This window comes from Phoenix dactylifera, unplaced genomic scaffold (genome assembly GCF_009389715.1).
Source record: "Phoenix dactylifera cultivar Barhee BC4 unplaced genomic scaffold, palm_55x_up_171113_PBpolish2nd_filt_p 000972F, whole genome shotgun sequence".
In the NCBI taxonomy this organism is placed as follows: Eukaryota; Viridiplantae; Streptophyta; class Magnoliopsida; order Arecales; family Arecaceae; genus Phoenix; species Phoenix dactylifera.
In genome coordinates, this window is record NW_024068329.1 from 72,921 (window position 1) to 88,962 (window position 16,042).

Here is a 16,042-nt window from a genome sequence, read left to right on the forward strand (position 1 = left end):
TATACATGTCTCTTTCTATTTTAAGAGAGTTACCAGCTTGTTGGAACTGTATCTCAGGATGAAAGGCAAGTTTTCTGGGGAGCAATCGCGGGGGTTGGATTAAAAAGATAAGAAAGCCGTATGAACTGGGCCACCAAGTAAAGATAATAATTGAGATTATGGCGTAAGTACATCATAAAAATTAGTATACGCTGTACAAATATATGGTATAACTTCTTTCTTAGGGGTGCGAAACATGGTAAATTGCCGCTGTCATGATCCATACGGTAGAGGTGCAAGTTATGTCCTAGGGAGAGAATGTAGTCATAATTAGCATGTGATTGGAAGGCAAGGCAACCATCTTTGTAAAAACATCTATTCTTAGCAAATTTAGTTTATCCTTTTATTAAAATAAGTAGTCATGTCCCACGAATTCCCACTCCGTGGGAATATCACGTGGAATGGGGATATAAATGAAGCTAGAGACCGCCGGCTACCAACTAGACAATTCCTAAGATTCTAAGAACGACCTAACCATGTGGGTGACGTTGTTGTTTGTTTGTTTGTTTTTTTTTTTTTTTTTTTTTGCAAGACGAAAGGGAAGAGGAGGGTGAGAAGAATCTCACCCGTGTAGCAACCCCTATTGGGCCTCTTTCCTGTTAGAAAATGTTCGATACAGGCAGACAAGTTTTACTCATATACTCTCCATCCGTTGAGGAGGTCTACCAACGTGGCAGCTCCTTCCACGTGTGATTATGTCACACTAGCACTATCTAAGTACCGGCAGACTAGATGGCGATTTCACTAGATAAATTAGGCGGGGGGCTTACAAAAAGCATGCGTACTAATTCTCCCTTCTAGAAAACGCAAGTTTTATGGAATTTTGAGGCGGCATTGTGAATCACATTGACGAGCGGAGACCGAGAGGACATGAGTAGAATAGAGACATGTAATGCACCGTGCTTTCATCAAATGAGAATAGTGGAGTTCTTCCACCACCATAGCTTGAACTGAAAATATTTATGAATGAGTGAATGGTCAAAGTTTCACAGAGAAAGATGTATGTTCTACAAATTATTTAATGGTCATCAGTGTGGTTGCTGATTTAGCAGACGAAGCATTAATATGGTGAGAACAGCATGGAGTCATTAGATGTGAGATATATAAATTGTCGTCACCATTAGGCACATGTACCTGTATGTAAAGGATTTGTTCAGCGCATGAACCCTTCACATGGTTGTCCGGAAATAAAAAATTTGCACAGCATCCGAAGGTTGAGACGGCGAGTACGAGAATCCAAAAGACTTATTAGGTTATAAGCTGATCACGAATCCCTCTCCCATCTGCTCAAGCATCTGGTGGATTCTCGCCATCTGTTTGAGGATCGAAGGACGTGCACGTGGTATCTGTTGGTTGTTGGTTGCACGTGATATGTGTGGGCTGTCGGTGGGTGGTTTTCAAGGATAATGAAAACTTGAGCATGTAGAAGTGTCTTTACTTATTACATTTTATTATTATTATTTTTTAAGCTGCAAATTGATGCAAAGATTTGTTGGTCTTCATCCCAGCCATTACAAACTTAGCACATAAAGACGGCGTACATCTTCTGCAATTTGGCCGAGGGAATTCTTTTGCCACCAAAATTGAACCGAAATCTTTACCTCAAAAAGTTGACCGTCGGTTGGAAGCTTCTCGTCCACACCATTATTTGTCAGTTCCTCCAATGAAATCAGGGGCGGCTCAATGCATTTGGGGGCTTAAGACGAACTCGCTAATGGAGGTTTTTTTTTTCTAAATGATTGAGAAAATTTTAATAAGTGCAAAATACTTTATAGTCACAATCTGTCCAAGACAGTAATATTGATCCGTGAGAAGTACAAATTTGAAATCTTATAATTATTTCTTAAGTTCTAAATCACCTTGTAATTCAAGACCAGGCTGAAAGTTTACTTTATCATAGTCTAATGCAGGAATGATCAAATAAATAAAGCAAATATAGCACAAAACTGACTTGGTTTATACTCTCCAATCTTCCTTTATAAACTCGACCAAACCCTCCCTCCCCCAAAAGGCAATCAGCTCTGAAATTTTTGGTTGCGGTAGCCAATTCACGAAATGTGAAGGTCTGGGCGGCAATGTGTCAAAACCATTGTCCGAAGCTTTCGGGCTCGTTTGGTTCGCGGAAAAAGAAGGGGGGAAAGTGTGGTCAACGGGAAAGTAATGAGATGCCTCTTGTTTGGTTGGAGTTTTCAAAAGAGAGAGAAGGGAAAGTTGTATTCCCATGGGAATGTGATTCCCACATTTCATGGGAAAGTCTTTCCCATAAGAAACATGGGAAAGTTACTTTCCCATGAGGCGGGAATCACTCCATTTTTACTTTTTCCCAAAAAGTCCCTTCAGTATTAAAGAAGCATTAAAGAGGCATCAAAAACCTAATTTTTATTAAGGGCATAATAGGAATTATATATAACTTTCCTAGGAAAGTGGATGGCCAACCAAACATAAGCACCTTGGAAATTTGTCACTTTTCCATGGTCAACCAAACATGCCAAAAGTACTTTCCTAGGCATCCTCTTCCTAGGAATTTGTTTCCCAGGAATCATATTCCTAGGAAGGAAAATGCTTCCCGCGAACCAAACGAGCCCTTCTTCTTTCCATCTAATGAACTTTTTTTCTTCACATTGGATGCGGAATTTGGCTTTGACTTCTCTATTATCTGGTAATCAAAACCATCTCCACAACAAGCATATAATAGAAAAGGAAAAAGAAACGCAAACATTGATAGATGCCAGAGAAGTATGCGATGCTCTCCACACTCTATATGATAAGAAAGAACATTGTTTCACAAGTTCTAAAGCAGAAGGCCCCAAAGAAGGATTGGAGCAACATCATCAAATAAAAAGCTCAAGAACAACATCTCTCTATGAATAGAAATAATATAAGCTTCCACCGTCAAACTTTCAATACATTCACCTAACAACAACGCACTGTGTACTCTCCCAAAATAAACACATAACTAATGAAAAAAAAAACACAATGGAGAAACCGTATACGTATAATTAGTTTAGCTCTCATGACATTAAACTCTAATTCCCATCATTCAAGTGAGCGGTCAAACATAAAACAAAACTTATTTGTTGACATGCGCGACAATAATTTGGCCATCTGGGTATAATGTTCCTCAAAAAATTTCAAATTAATCCACAATCAAATTATTAGAAACTTATGGTGCCCCATCAGTGAAAACCCAAAAGAAAACTACGCCAAAAATCATCTATCCAATATCAATACAATAGCCTCATCAAACATGATGATTAAAAACAGAACATCATATCTCCCTTCAAAAAGGATATTTCTTTCAACAAATAATCCAAAGGTGATTGTTTTGGACTATTACAACAATTTTTTCCTCCCAAGCCCCATCAAATACCTTCTTCTAAGCCGATATAGAAATACTCGAAGAGAACCATATCGAGAGAATAGGATAGAAACACCCTTTTCAACACCAAACCAGGATCCGATAGCCAAAATTGCATTCAATAATTCAACTTTTTTTTTCAAGAAAACACGGACAAATCATCATATTGAATACCTCCATCCAAAAAAATCCAATCTTTCAGCTCGAATCGGGAACTAAGATGAAGGACCAAAGAAAACCCAACTGGAGACTGAACAAAAAAATCCCTAAACCAACGATAGTGATTCGAAGTACCTGAGGGGGGAGCAAATTGATCCTTCCTTCTGGTCTTTTTGGTGGCCTTTTCGGAGTAGGGGAACCACCCCATCTCCACCTCCCTTCTGCTTCCTCTCTTTTGGCGAGAGAAGAAGCGAGGCCTAAAAAGAGAGATTGGAGCCTGCTGCCTAGTGCCTGCGAACACATTGCCTAGTGCCTGTTGGGGCCTTTCTTTTGGCCGGGGTCTTAGGCGACCGCCTCGGTTGCCTAAGGGTTGGGCCGGGGCCTTAGGCGTCCGAGGCGGTCGCCTAAGGGTTGGGCCGGCCTTGAATGGAATAGCTCTATTTTTGACTCGTCGGTCAATCCGATTTGTTGGCAAGAGAGACCTACAATGAAGGCATCTTTCCATGAAATGATGTGGTTTGATGTTTTTCCATGAGGTTTTAAGGAAAATGTTAAGTTTGACCCTAGAGTTGTATTCGTCATAGGCAGTATCGTTATTTCATTTGTCGCAGTCAGGAGCTGATCAACAAGAGACACCATCCTTGTCAATGTGACTATATCCTTACTGGATTGTTGAATAGGTTAGCGAAACAGAAGAGAGGAGCCGTGTAATGCAGAGATAAAGTGTAATTATCCGAGATAGGTTCGGATACATTGTTCTCTCTCTCTTTTCTTTTCTTTTTCTTTTTTATAAAGATAGTTCACTTTGATCTTCATATCATGATTATACAACTAATATATAAATGGTTATTGTTGGGCTAAAAAGAGTTTTTTTGGTTATAAAAGATTTTTTTGGTCATTTTAATAATAAAGACGAGACGAATCTAAAATATTGCTGCCCTCCGGCTACTGAGTTATATCCTTCTCCATGTGCTAGGATTGTATCCTTCATGCGAAAAAATAAAAAAATAATTGTTCTACTTTTGCCACGTCAACTGTTGGATAACTCTTTGCATAGCTCTTAAACTATTCCAAATTCTCTTATTCATCTGCTGTATAGATCTCCAAGCCACTATTGTACAATCCAATGGTGAACTCGTGGGAAAGAAGGTAAATTTTTCTTTCGCGCAAAAGATACAACTCTCTTAGCTATAGTTTTCAACCCTCCTAGGAAAAGATAAAATAAAATAAGAGAAGAGAGAGAGAGAGAGAGAGAGAGAGAGAGAGAGAGAGAGAGAGAGAGAGAGAGAGAGAGGATAGTGTTTATTTCTTTCTTTCTTGGTAGCTCAAGTTTACATAGGAGGATTATTCTATCCCTAATTTAATGCCTTATGGAAAAGGATAGAGACAAGCGGAGACCGAGAGGACATGAGGGAATTTTGAGGCTATTTGGCCAAAGAACGTGTCGGCGTTGTGAATCACATTGACGAGCGGAGACCGAGAGGACATGAGGGAGCAGAGTAGAATAGAGATATGCAATGCACTGTGTTTTCATCAAATGAGAATAGTGGAGTTCTTCCACCACTATAGCTTGAACTGATTTGTACTATTTCCTATTCTTGGGCTTGGAAGAGTGTCTACATTTGTTTTTGAGTCTTACATCTGCTTCGTGGGTTGTTTGAAACGTAAACAGAGCAATCTCCTGCCATGAGGTGCTCGGATGTAGTTCGAAGGCGCAAAAGATCCTGGAAATATGAAACAAGAAAAGTTCGATACCAAGGTTTTTATTAAACAATTAAATTCTTCTCATTCTCTACAATCCCATCAATCAATCTATTGGTTAAGGTAGCCAGGGTTTTAGTCTCTGTGCCCACAGATACTGTGAGCCAAAATCTGGTCTATTATTTTATTATTTTACATCGTGATGGATCCAGTGATCTTTCAGAAATAACAAATACCAAAGCTTGCACTTCTTCATTAACAGAGGAGCTACTTTACCAGCATCTAACAAAATATAAGCTCTGCCGTTCGCTAGAGATCTCATCTCCGTTGGAAATTCAACACCTTGACTCCAAATGAAAAGACAGTTGCAAAGAGCAAAGGAAATGCAACAACTGCAGCAGCAACTGCTCCCAAGAAGTCGTGTTTGTATCCAAAGTACCTCCTTAAGAAGTGCTTCACAGTTTCACCTGTGTCCATGGCATCATCCATGTCTCCGAACCGTGAGGCAATCAGGCCATAAAGGGTCCAAGAAATTGGGCATGCCCAGTAGTACCATCTCCACCATAGAGGTATCCTCTGTAGTCAATAAATGAAATTTAGTGCTTGAATCCTTGAATAAAAAGTATATGTTAAATTAAACTTACCGGACGAGGAATCACGAAGCCTGCAAAGAGATCACATATAAAAGAAAATGCGGTGGATACTATTGCAGCGATGTCTGAATTGGGTGTCAGTGCCACTGCCATCATCGTATGTAAAGTAAACGAATGTGAAGAACATGAAGAATATGCAGGACAGCAGGCTCACCTTCCACCCGATGGTCAGACCCATCTCGCAGAGAGTGGATCATGCTTCGCTGTCTCCAAATAACCGTCATCCGGTGAAAGAACCTAGTGTTGCGATCATCCTCACATACCCACTGCACACGAGATTTCTGTCACCAGAAAATCTCATGCTGCTGTAGCAACGAGTGGGGAGTCGCTAATAGCCCCCAGAAGTCGACCATATCGTCCACCGGGAGCACACCTCCTAGGTCTTCCTTCCTTTGCAACTCAGCAATAGCAGACTCTACCCCCTCCAGTCTCCGAAAGATATTGCCCACTACCTCGCGGTTCCAATGGCGAAACCGTCTTTTGGTCAATTCTAATTTAAGCGAGACCCGCTGCATAGCATCCCCACGCACCAGAAGGCGCCACGCGTTGCGGACAATATCCCAAGATTGGGGGTACGATAGCCAGACCTTCTCAAAATGGAAGGGGCTGTGATGTCTAGGTCCAGATGAAGTGGACAGCAGCAAAGGACAGTGGTCCGATGCAATCCGAGGTAAATGACTAACATGACAGGTAGAGAATCGTAAGATCCAATCTGGGGATGCAAAAGCCCTATCTAATCGCTCCCAAACCCTAGCACTGCCATATTGGTTATTATACCAGGTAAACTGTGGTCCGGAGAAACCTAAATCTACTAGGCCATTCCGCGATACAAAATCACGAAACTCCCTCGAAGTAGAAGCTTTTTCACTACAGCATATCCTGCTGGAGCTTTTTCGCTAGGCCATTCCGTGATACAAAATCATGCTTTTTCACTACAGCATATCCTGCTGGAGCTTTTTTGCTACAGCAGGATATGCAATAGATTTTGATGCTTTTCTCCAATCAGCATTCCTTAATTGGTTCTGCTCTTGAGTAAGAGCTCTGGGGAATGTTGCTAATGATCTTGATACGAGGGATAGAAAGTCCAACTCAGGGTTGAAAACTAGGAAAGAGCGGAAGAGCGGAACAGTGAGGGGGTATTTTTGTCTCTTGGAAAATAGTTAAATAGCGAAACATTGCTGCCGGAGTCATTGTTATAAAATTGGTCAAGAGGAACTAAAAGTTAGAGTCCAGTCCAAGGATGGACCAACCATTAATTTCTCCTTAAAAAAATAGCAAAAATTAATTCTTCATCTTCTCGACGATAACGCTATAACAAAATTTTTCGTTTTTTGGGCCCTAATAACCATTTCAATATTCTAAAATTCCACAGATATACCCATGACTCCCACCAAAACGTTACAACCATATTGAGTAAATCGCGAGTGATTGCAATTAATCCCTTTCTATTAATATAATTAATCATAGCAGCATTGTCACGATCTTACACGCATACCCCAAATTTGTTATTTATGCAAATCAATATGTTTATTGAAATCGTTTCTTTATTCTTCTCAATATCCTGGGTGATCGCAAATATTGAAATTGATTCTCTTCTTCTCCATTTAGTTCTATGTCTTTATAAAATGTGAACCGAAAACAGTCCCAATTTTTTATCTATTAATATGTAAAAAGAGTCCGTAAAGAAAAATCCTCCCCACTCTATATTATCATTCTCTTCATAGCAAATATTGAAATAGCATTCTGCAGCATCTCTTCATCCCTCCCAGCTCTTTCAGTTGTCATGGCTTCAAAGAATACAAGTAGCTAGATTTTCATGGTTGTTTGTTCTTATGGTAGCAAAACTCATATTATTTCTATCTCCAAGGACACAAATTCCGATCAAATTTCCAACAAAATAGTAAAAGGATGAAGACATTCATCTGCTATAGTAGCAAAATAGGGCAAGCTTTGCATGATCTCCATAGTATTTTGGACTGAAATGATCTCCAACAAGGATGAAACATAGTTGAAGGTAAGCAGTATTTGAATTCTATTTGATAAAGAATTTCAAGTGTTTTAAGTAAGGGGGATGTGGATAAGAATAGGCTAAACACCTTCCAGCTCGGGACAGAAATTTGCAATTTATATAAATTTGTGACTTAAAAAAATTATTCCTATTTTGTTTACCGTCCTTGCATCAACATGGGAATTAGGAACTGTGAACAATAGTTTTTTACTTAGGGATCTAACATAATTTTTCCTAAACTTATCCCGTAGGAAGAATATATGATTTGGGATACACAGCCAACTTGATATTGCTTGTATTTTCTGTTTCTCTTTTCAAAGCCCAAGAAGGATGATGTACTCTGGTCTGGCACCAGAAAAACGGCAATGGTGCTAAACTGGCCCTAAATAATTAAATTATCTTATCAATTTATTCGAGAGTAAAATTTCATGTTGGAGTTTCTCGACGAACAACAATTTAGGCCCCATTTGACAAAACTTTTGATGGGCTAAAAAGCACTTTGATCTGTCCTTCATATTTCAACAATCTCCTTTACCAACTTTTGGACTTGTTTAGGTTCCTCCCATTGATATTTGCTTCTTGCATGGTCATAGTATCATCTGTCACTTTCAATAGAATTGGGGTTTCCTCATATGATTTTCTTTATTTTTGCATTCATGTTATGTGACGGAAGTGCTGTAAGGTGTCCATATTTTGAATTTATTTGGAAATTATCTTATCTTTTTCTGTAAAAACACATTGAAGTGAGCATTTTGGAATTCCACCAGACCATTTTTCAGTTCTCATTTTAGCACGTACAGACATCTGTACAAACACATTTAGAGAAAGTCTGAAAAAAACTGTGGCAGACAAATGGCAAAAAATACAAAGCTACAGGAAAAATTGAGAGTCGTTCTGTTCGAGTTTTTTACTTCTTTGCCGATCAAGTCTTACAAGTATTTATCTAAATGTTTTTCAAAACAAGCGACTCCAGTCTGCATGACATGGTAGGCTAATCTGAATGTATTTGTCCAAAACATCATGGTCGATTGTAGGATAACCTTCTTCATCTTTTCTGAAAATTAAACATTTTTATTGAGATCCCGAATAGGAAAGCAAATAGCACGGAGAATGCGACAACCACTGCTGCTACCACTCCCAAAAAGCTGTGTCTGAATCCAAAGTAGCTTTCGACAAAATCATCAACAGCCACACCGATGTCGAGCTTATCCTGTACATCTCCAAACTGAGAAGCAACCAAACCATACAAGGTCCATGAAACAGGGCATGCCCAATAATACCATCTCCACCAAACAGGAATCCTCTGTGAAATGAAGAAGCTGCTTCAGTGGATATAATTTCGCAAAAGATCTTGCAAGAATCAAGGCCCCAGAGTTGGAACTTACAGGTCGTGGAATAATAAACCCAGAGAAAAGATTCCATAGTACGTAGAAGGCAGAGGAAACTATTGCGGCAATGTTGTGGTTGGGTGTCAAGCCTACTGCCATCATTCCGTAAAATGTGAAGTAAAGTAATGTGAAGTACATGAAGAACACATACCAGAAGAACTTAGCTGCAGTCCATTCAAACCCAATCATTGCATATACTATGACAGCATATATCAAAGTCTGGATGAAGATGTATGGAATTTCGATTGCAACCTTCAAATCAGACATGGTGGTCAGCGACCAATATGAAAATATTCAACTCAGGTTTTAGAACCTCTAGATCAAGAAGCTCGAAAGGAGGATAGACAAGGTGAAGTAAGAGTACTTACTTGTCCAAATGCATATGGCAAGGCTGAATACATTCCGGCTGCTCTCTCTCTATAGAATACAGTTCGTTCAACAGCCACAACTGGCTGAACAGATGAACCATTCTGTACTCCAATGAACAGAACAGCAGCATACATGGAGCCCATTGCATTAAACAAATCCTGTTGCGTACTCCTGTAACATCAAATGTTATATGTGCACTGAAATCATTCTGGACCAAAAAAATAGAAGAGTGAAAAGCTTACGGGGAGAAAGGTTGACTGAAAATGTACCTTTTGGTGCCAAGGTTCCAGAAAATAGTCCCGAATAGTAAGGCTATAGTTGTCGTGAAGACAAGCCTTACTGCAGTGTATGAAGGATTTCTCCAATATGACGAGTGCTGTTTCCATAGGTTGGCCATACATTGTGTGAAGAAGGACTGCGAATACCGAGTTGGGAAGTAAAGATCACTTGAACCAGGAGATGGTGTACTCAGTTCCTTTATCAAATTCTTGTTCCTCCTGAAATGAAATATGCAAGTATGAATAAGGACAAGCTGGCTGCTCAATTAGGCAAAAAGCTAAAGCGAAAGTTACTGACTGATGCAGTTTGGAATTTTTGTATACTTCACGGAAATTAACCCCTAGCATCTCTTCTTGAACCAATGTAGTCATTTCCAGCATCCATGTGGCAGGATTATAGCCATCTTTTATCTTACTGACACCTTCAATTCCCTTGATAAATAAACCAAAAGATATTGTTGGTTGTTTTGTGGAGCTGAATCTTAAAAAGAAGTAAGCTTTCCTTTGTGTGTCACCTCAAAATAATTAATAAGATGACAAGAATGTTGCCCCAGTGGGCCTACATATATCTCTTCTCCTCCCTGCTTCATCAAGAATAGCTGCAAGCAAATATAAGATATATCAAAAGTTATGCCTCGTTGTACTTCAAATGCACCAACACAAATAAAAAGCTAATTAATCTTAACATTCCCCCACCTCATCAAAGGCTTCAAATATGTCGATGCTAGGTTGGTGAATGGTGCACACAACTGTCCTCCCAGTGTCCACCGTGTTCCTCACAGTCCTCATAACAATTGCTGCAGCCCGTGCATCAAGTCCGGTGGTTGGTTCGTCCATAAAAATTATAGAAGGATTAGCAACAAGCTCCACAGCAATCGTCAGCCTCTTCCGTTGCTCAGTCGATAGCCCATTAACTCCAGGTAATCCAACCAGTGCATCTCTTAATGGTGTCAGCTCTACGAGCTCCATGACCTCTTCAATGAACATCTGTGGATAATAGTTGTATTGGTCATTAATTCTATGCATGGACAGACAAAGGAATTGTAAGGATTAGGTCGACATCCATTTAACCAACCTTTTTTGTTGTAGAATAAACCTCAGCAGGCAATCGTAGCCATGCAGAGAATACAAGAGACTCGTAGACTGTCACCTGTGGAGAGTGGATATCATTTTGTTCACAGTATCCTGATTCACGAGCGAATGTTTTTTGCTTCTTCGGGTAGCCGGCTATGGTAATGTTTCCCTCTATATATCCACCTGTTTTTCTTCCAGCCAACACATCCATCAGTGTTGTCTTACCGGCTCCACTAACACCCATTAGAGCTGTGAGCACTCCTGGCCTGAAAGACCCGCTCACCCCCTTCAGGAGTTCCAATCGGTCTTCTGTCGCACCTCCTGCTTTCATTTCCTACAAGTTTGCCGAAAATTTTCAATTTTTTTTTTGTCAGGATTTAGGTATATCACCATGATAGTTACTCGAAGGTTCGGTATATGTATTGCCTATGGTATTACCTGTGGCATGTCCACGTAGTATCTTATATTTTCAAAGGTCATAGAAAGTGGTACAAATGGAAGGACCATTCCTTTCTTGTTCTGATTTGAATTAAGAACTTCATTTCTGGATCTTGATGAGGTCCTGCTCCTCCTAATCTTATCGGCAGTTTCTGCACAGCATGAAAATTACAATTGACGAAGCCTGCTGCGAGGAAATTAGCTTATGTCAAACCCATTTACTAGACTTACTTTTGGATGTGGATGATGGTTCTAATACTTCACCAGTTAAATTTGCATGCTTTTCTTTTAATGTCTCTTCAGGTATCCCTGGTTGAGCTTTCCCAAATGCTGCGGACATTAGACGATGCTCAGAATAGAGTTCTCATACTTATAACTTCAGCATGTAGCTTGTAAGATTTTTTTTTTCCACAACATGTTATCATGTGATTTATACTCACGTTTGATGTAGGTGAGAACCACAGTGCAAAGAGCATTGAATAGAAACATGTATCCAACCAAGGCACCAAAACCAATCCAGTACCATTTTGCCTCAGGAAAGATCCCACGAGACTTTAAGATGGTAACTCCTAGTGACTCTTTTGATTCAGGAAGAATCTGCAATAACATCGAACACAGATATCAGATATTCTTTCCTCAAATCATGCATTTTCCTTCTCCTATCAAGGAGAGATGTCCTTACATGGCTCCAACTTTTTCCTAAAAATTCATTCACCGATATTGCATTCTGTGCGTACATCATGGGCGAGATCCAATAACCCCATATCCACCATTTCTCCACATTCTCTATCAAAAGAATAGAGATAGCATTATAGTAAGCAAACCATTATTGCAGGCAACTGAGACCAGAACTAGATAACGAACATTCGGGACAAGGCATATGACCTAAAGAAGAAATCAAGTGATAGGAACATAATTACCTCTCGACAGGATGAACCCACCAAGAAGCATAAGAACAAGCACCGCAAAGGCTCCAAAGGTATTTGCAACGATCATATTCCTACTCAGTGCGGCAATGAACCGGAAAAGTCCCGATGCCATTTGATTGATCGCTAAGAGCAGTAAATACTGCTTAAACAGCCTGTTAAGGAGACAAGTACACAGTCATTTTGAAGGTCATGGAATGTAAGGATTGAGCTACAAGGTCCCAAGAAACTGAGAGTCATTTCTTTTAATGGAAGACAGACAGAACCAGAGTCAACCATATTACCTTCCTACATTTGGATCGAAGCCGATAACATAGTAAGTTGCGAACACCCAGATTCCAACTTCTATAAATGTAATCGGAATCTTCAAAATCCATGTTGGAAGTGTATAAGACCATGCAGGATAAAAGAGCAAATCTCTTTGCCTGAAGAAGACAGGAAGCTTCAGAATGGTCATAGCAAGCTCCGCGAACCCATTAAACATGATCGTGACTAATCCATAAAAAAGTGCGCCCAAATAGATTCCCCCATCAGCTACCGAGCCATGATGCATCTCCGTGCGCAGGAACGTTGTCATTGTGATGAGGGCCATGATTACCACCTGAAATTTCAAATTTACGAGATTTTAAAGATAGGGTTCTTATTTGTTGAGTCTGAGCCAATCGCCACGAGTCCAAGTCGCTCACCCGAGTTGCTTGGAAGACGTAGACAAATGAATTTCGCTTCATCAGTAATAGTTCTCTTGCAAGGTTGGCTTTCAAAAGCTCCATCTTGCAAGCGCCATATTGTGATGTTGTTAGGGCAGCAGGGTGGCTCTTGCTCTTGTCATAGGGGATGGAAAGCTCATTTCCTATAGCCCGACCAACATGGAAAGACTGAAAGGCCTCTGCAAATTCCCTGACAGGCACATACCGGTAATGTTCCTCAGGGCGTGCCCAATACTGCTGCTGGTCTTTCCTCGACGTCACCTTCGCACCCAAAAAAGATACTAACTATAATCCTTGTGATGGTGAAACAAGAGTGCAGAGTATGCATTGATCTCATGGTTGGATGAATTAATTCATTTTCCTGGTTAACCTACCTCCTGTAAGAAGTCTGCAACACCCTTCCTTTCCGGGCATTTGAAGCCCATGGACTCGAAGAACTCGAGCACATGTTCACGGGGACCTTGATACACAATTTGTCCATCAGAGAGAAGAATAATGTCGTCGAAAAGTTCGTATGTCTCCGGAGCAGGCTGGAGCAAGGAAATAAGAGCTGTCCCGCTAAGAGTGTGAGTGGACTGCCTGAGTGAGTTGACTATCTGGAAAGTTGTGGAGCTGTCCAGACCAGTTGATATCTCATCCATGAACAGAGCTCTTGCAGGTCCGACAAGCATCTCGGCTATACCAATCCATTTAATTTTGGAGATACAAGAAGGGCACATGTATTCTATGAAGCCTCATACAGAAAATTTTTTGAACTTAGATGTTCGTATTATCGATCGCTATACCTGTCGTGACACGCTTCCTTTGGCCACCAGAGATACCTCTCCGCATTTCATCTCCCACCATAGTGTCAGCACAGATTTCCAATCCTAAGATCTGCATAATATAAAGAAAATATTCATTTCATTCTATCAGCATTCCTTTGTATATAATTGAAATGCGGAGAATGTACCTTCAACATATAGTCTGTGACAACAGAGGTTTCTTGTCCGCCGGTGGTAGCTGCCTGCATGAGTGAAAAGCAAGGAAAATTTCAGATTGGAGCTGGCTGCGGTTGAGGATTTTAGAAGAGGAATTCTATCTAAAATTTTGTGTCTTGCCTTCATGAAAACGTCGATATCAGGATCTGGCATGATATTAGCTTCCTTCTCCCTTCTTGATAGCTCGGCTAACATTTCTGTATGGTGTCAAATGGAGATGATTTATTTGCGGTCACACACACACACACACACACAAAAGAACAAATCAGTGGACTAATTCTGTGCTTTAATTTTGATGAGGTGATTCTTACCGTAACGAGCTCCTACTCCCTGACACCTTGCAGAGAAAGCTAAGGTTTCACGAACTGTCATCTCACCTATATGAAGATCATGTTGACCGATATAAGCAGCTGTTCTTTGAGGAACAAACTCATCCATTCCATGACCATTGTAAGTTACTCTCCCTGAAACCTGTTTACTTTTGCATGGATAGTAAGCAAAATTGCAACTTTTATGCTAGTTCCAAATTATCAAAGAGGAGGATGGGGGATTTATGTTTTGAAACTAAAGAAAATGGATGGAAAATGGATGATTTTGACCTTCAGATCCGAATCCAGCTTTCCAGCTAAGGCCAACAACAATGTGGTCTTTCCTGAGCCCGGGGGACCTAAGAGCAAAGTCATCCTGAAATGTTGAAGAAAAAGACAGAGAGAACAATGCATCTCACTTTCATATGAGTCAAAAAAAAGAAAAAGAAAAAAGCTCTCTTACCTGCGAGGCTTGATGATTCCACTGGCATCATGAAGGATCGGCAATGATCTCTTCCTGCTTGGTAATATGTGGAATTTATTGGCAAGAGCCTGGTTCAGAAGGATACCAAACGCAGAAGGAAGTTATGAGCACAGTGGTATTCCGTACTGCTGTTTTGACGGGAACACTTGAGATTTGCATTGTACCTCGAGTACGTTTATGGTGGAATTCCAGATCGTCGGCAATCCTCTGTTGCCCACATGAATCTCTGCTTGGATGTTGAGGTTCTCATAACGCACCTCAATGGTAGGAAGTTCAATTCCAACTCTGGAAAAGAAGAGTAAGAAGCAGGATTAGCAGCCTTTTGGGGATCCAGCTGATGCGAAACATAAGGCTACCGAGTTCTCACCTGTCGATGCGATCCCTTAGCTTCAACAAGAACTTTTCGTTGTCCTTCTCTGCAACTCTAACGAGTCTCTCCAGCAATGTCTTCCTCTCCTGCACCCCAAGGCTCTGGATGTCGATTTCTTTGTGCTCTCCCTCGGTTAGAGTCAGTATGCCCCTCCTCAGTCGGTCGTAGGTCGGCAGTTTCTCGAGAGCAGCCCACTTCAGGGCCGCCTCATCATCTTCTTCCTGCGAAGACCGTGAAAAGATGTCGTCTCGGCTCCTCCAAATCGAATTGTTCCGCCGCAAACTCCCGGCTCTGAATGCATCACCGGCATCCAGTGAAGCCATCTCCTTCCAGCCAGCCAGAAAAGAAAAACCGAGACCTGAAGAAAGAATGAAAGAGAAGAGCTTCTAAATGGATGGGAGGGATTTCATAATTTCCAGATTGATGGGATTGATAAGTGATGAACATCAATATACAACTGGTTGTCGTGCAAAGATACCAAAATATTTGAAGAAACACGTCGAGCTTTAATTTTCTCCTGTCTCTTTTTAGTATCATGCCATATATTACTCTGAAAGCACAAATGGACCGGGCCTCTTTTAAGCAATCTGTGACCAACACTTAATTGTGCCTACATAAATTCTTTGCTTCTTTGAGTTCGGAGCAGCCATCATTCTTTCTAGATTGATGGGATAAATAAGTGAACAGCAATATACAACTGGCTGTCATACGAAAATGTAAAGATATCAACATATTTGAAGAAACACGTCGAGATTTTCTCCTGTCATTCTTATAGTATCATGCCATAATAATGAAATATTCA

At 40.5% G+C, this 16,042-nt stretch overlaps 1 protein-coding gene across 7 annotated transcripts; it reads right to left on the reverse strand.

Moving 5' to 3' along the window:
• Window positions 1–5,556: 5,556 nt before the first annotated feature.
• Window positions 5,557–15,598, reverse strand: LOC103696114 (ABC transporter G family member 36-like). Of its 7 annotated transcripts, none has more exons than XM_039121104.1 (24): window positions 15,238–15,598; window positions 15,035–15,155; window positions 14,850–14,938; window positions 14,678–14,762; window positions 14,390–14,549; window positions 14,199–14,275; window positions 14,051–14,104; window positions 13,884–13,974; window positions 13,473–13,774; window positions 13,078–13,359; window positions 12,676–12,992; window positions 12,386–12,546; window positions 12,148–12,251; window positions 11,906–12,062; window positions 11,693–11,795; window positions 11,466–11,589; window positions 11,029–11,361; window positions 10,650–10,940; window positions 10,469–10,552; window positions 10,252–10,385; window positions 9,945–10,172; window positions 9,675–9,846; window positions 9,304–9,558; window positions 5,557–5,833 (listed from the first exon to the last, which is right to left on the reverse strand). In XM_039121104.1, the coding sequence occupies exons 1-24, from the start codon at window positions 15,561–15,563 to the stop codon at window positions 5,576–5,578; spliced, it is 4,308 nt and encodes a 1,435-aa protein (XP_038977032.1). In that variant the 5' UTR covers window positions 15,564–15,598; the 3' UTR covers window positions 5,557–5,575. The 7 variants fall into 7 exon arrangements, with proteins under 7 accessions (XP_038977032.1, XP_026656577.2, XP_038977031.1 ...); XM_026800776.2 differs by lacking the exon at window positions 5,557–5,833 and adding an exon at window positions 8,842–9,221 and having other exon boundaries at window positions 11,466–11,617; window positions 11,697–11,795; XM_039121103.1 differs by lacking the exon at window positions 5,557–5,833 and adding an exon at window positions 8,842–9,221 and having other exon boundaries at window positions 11,466–11,577.
• Window positions 15,599–16,042: the final 444 nt, after the last annotated feature.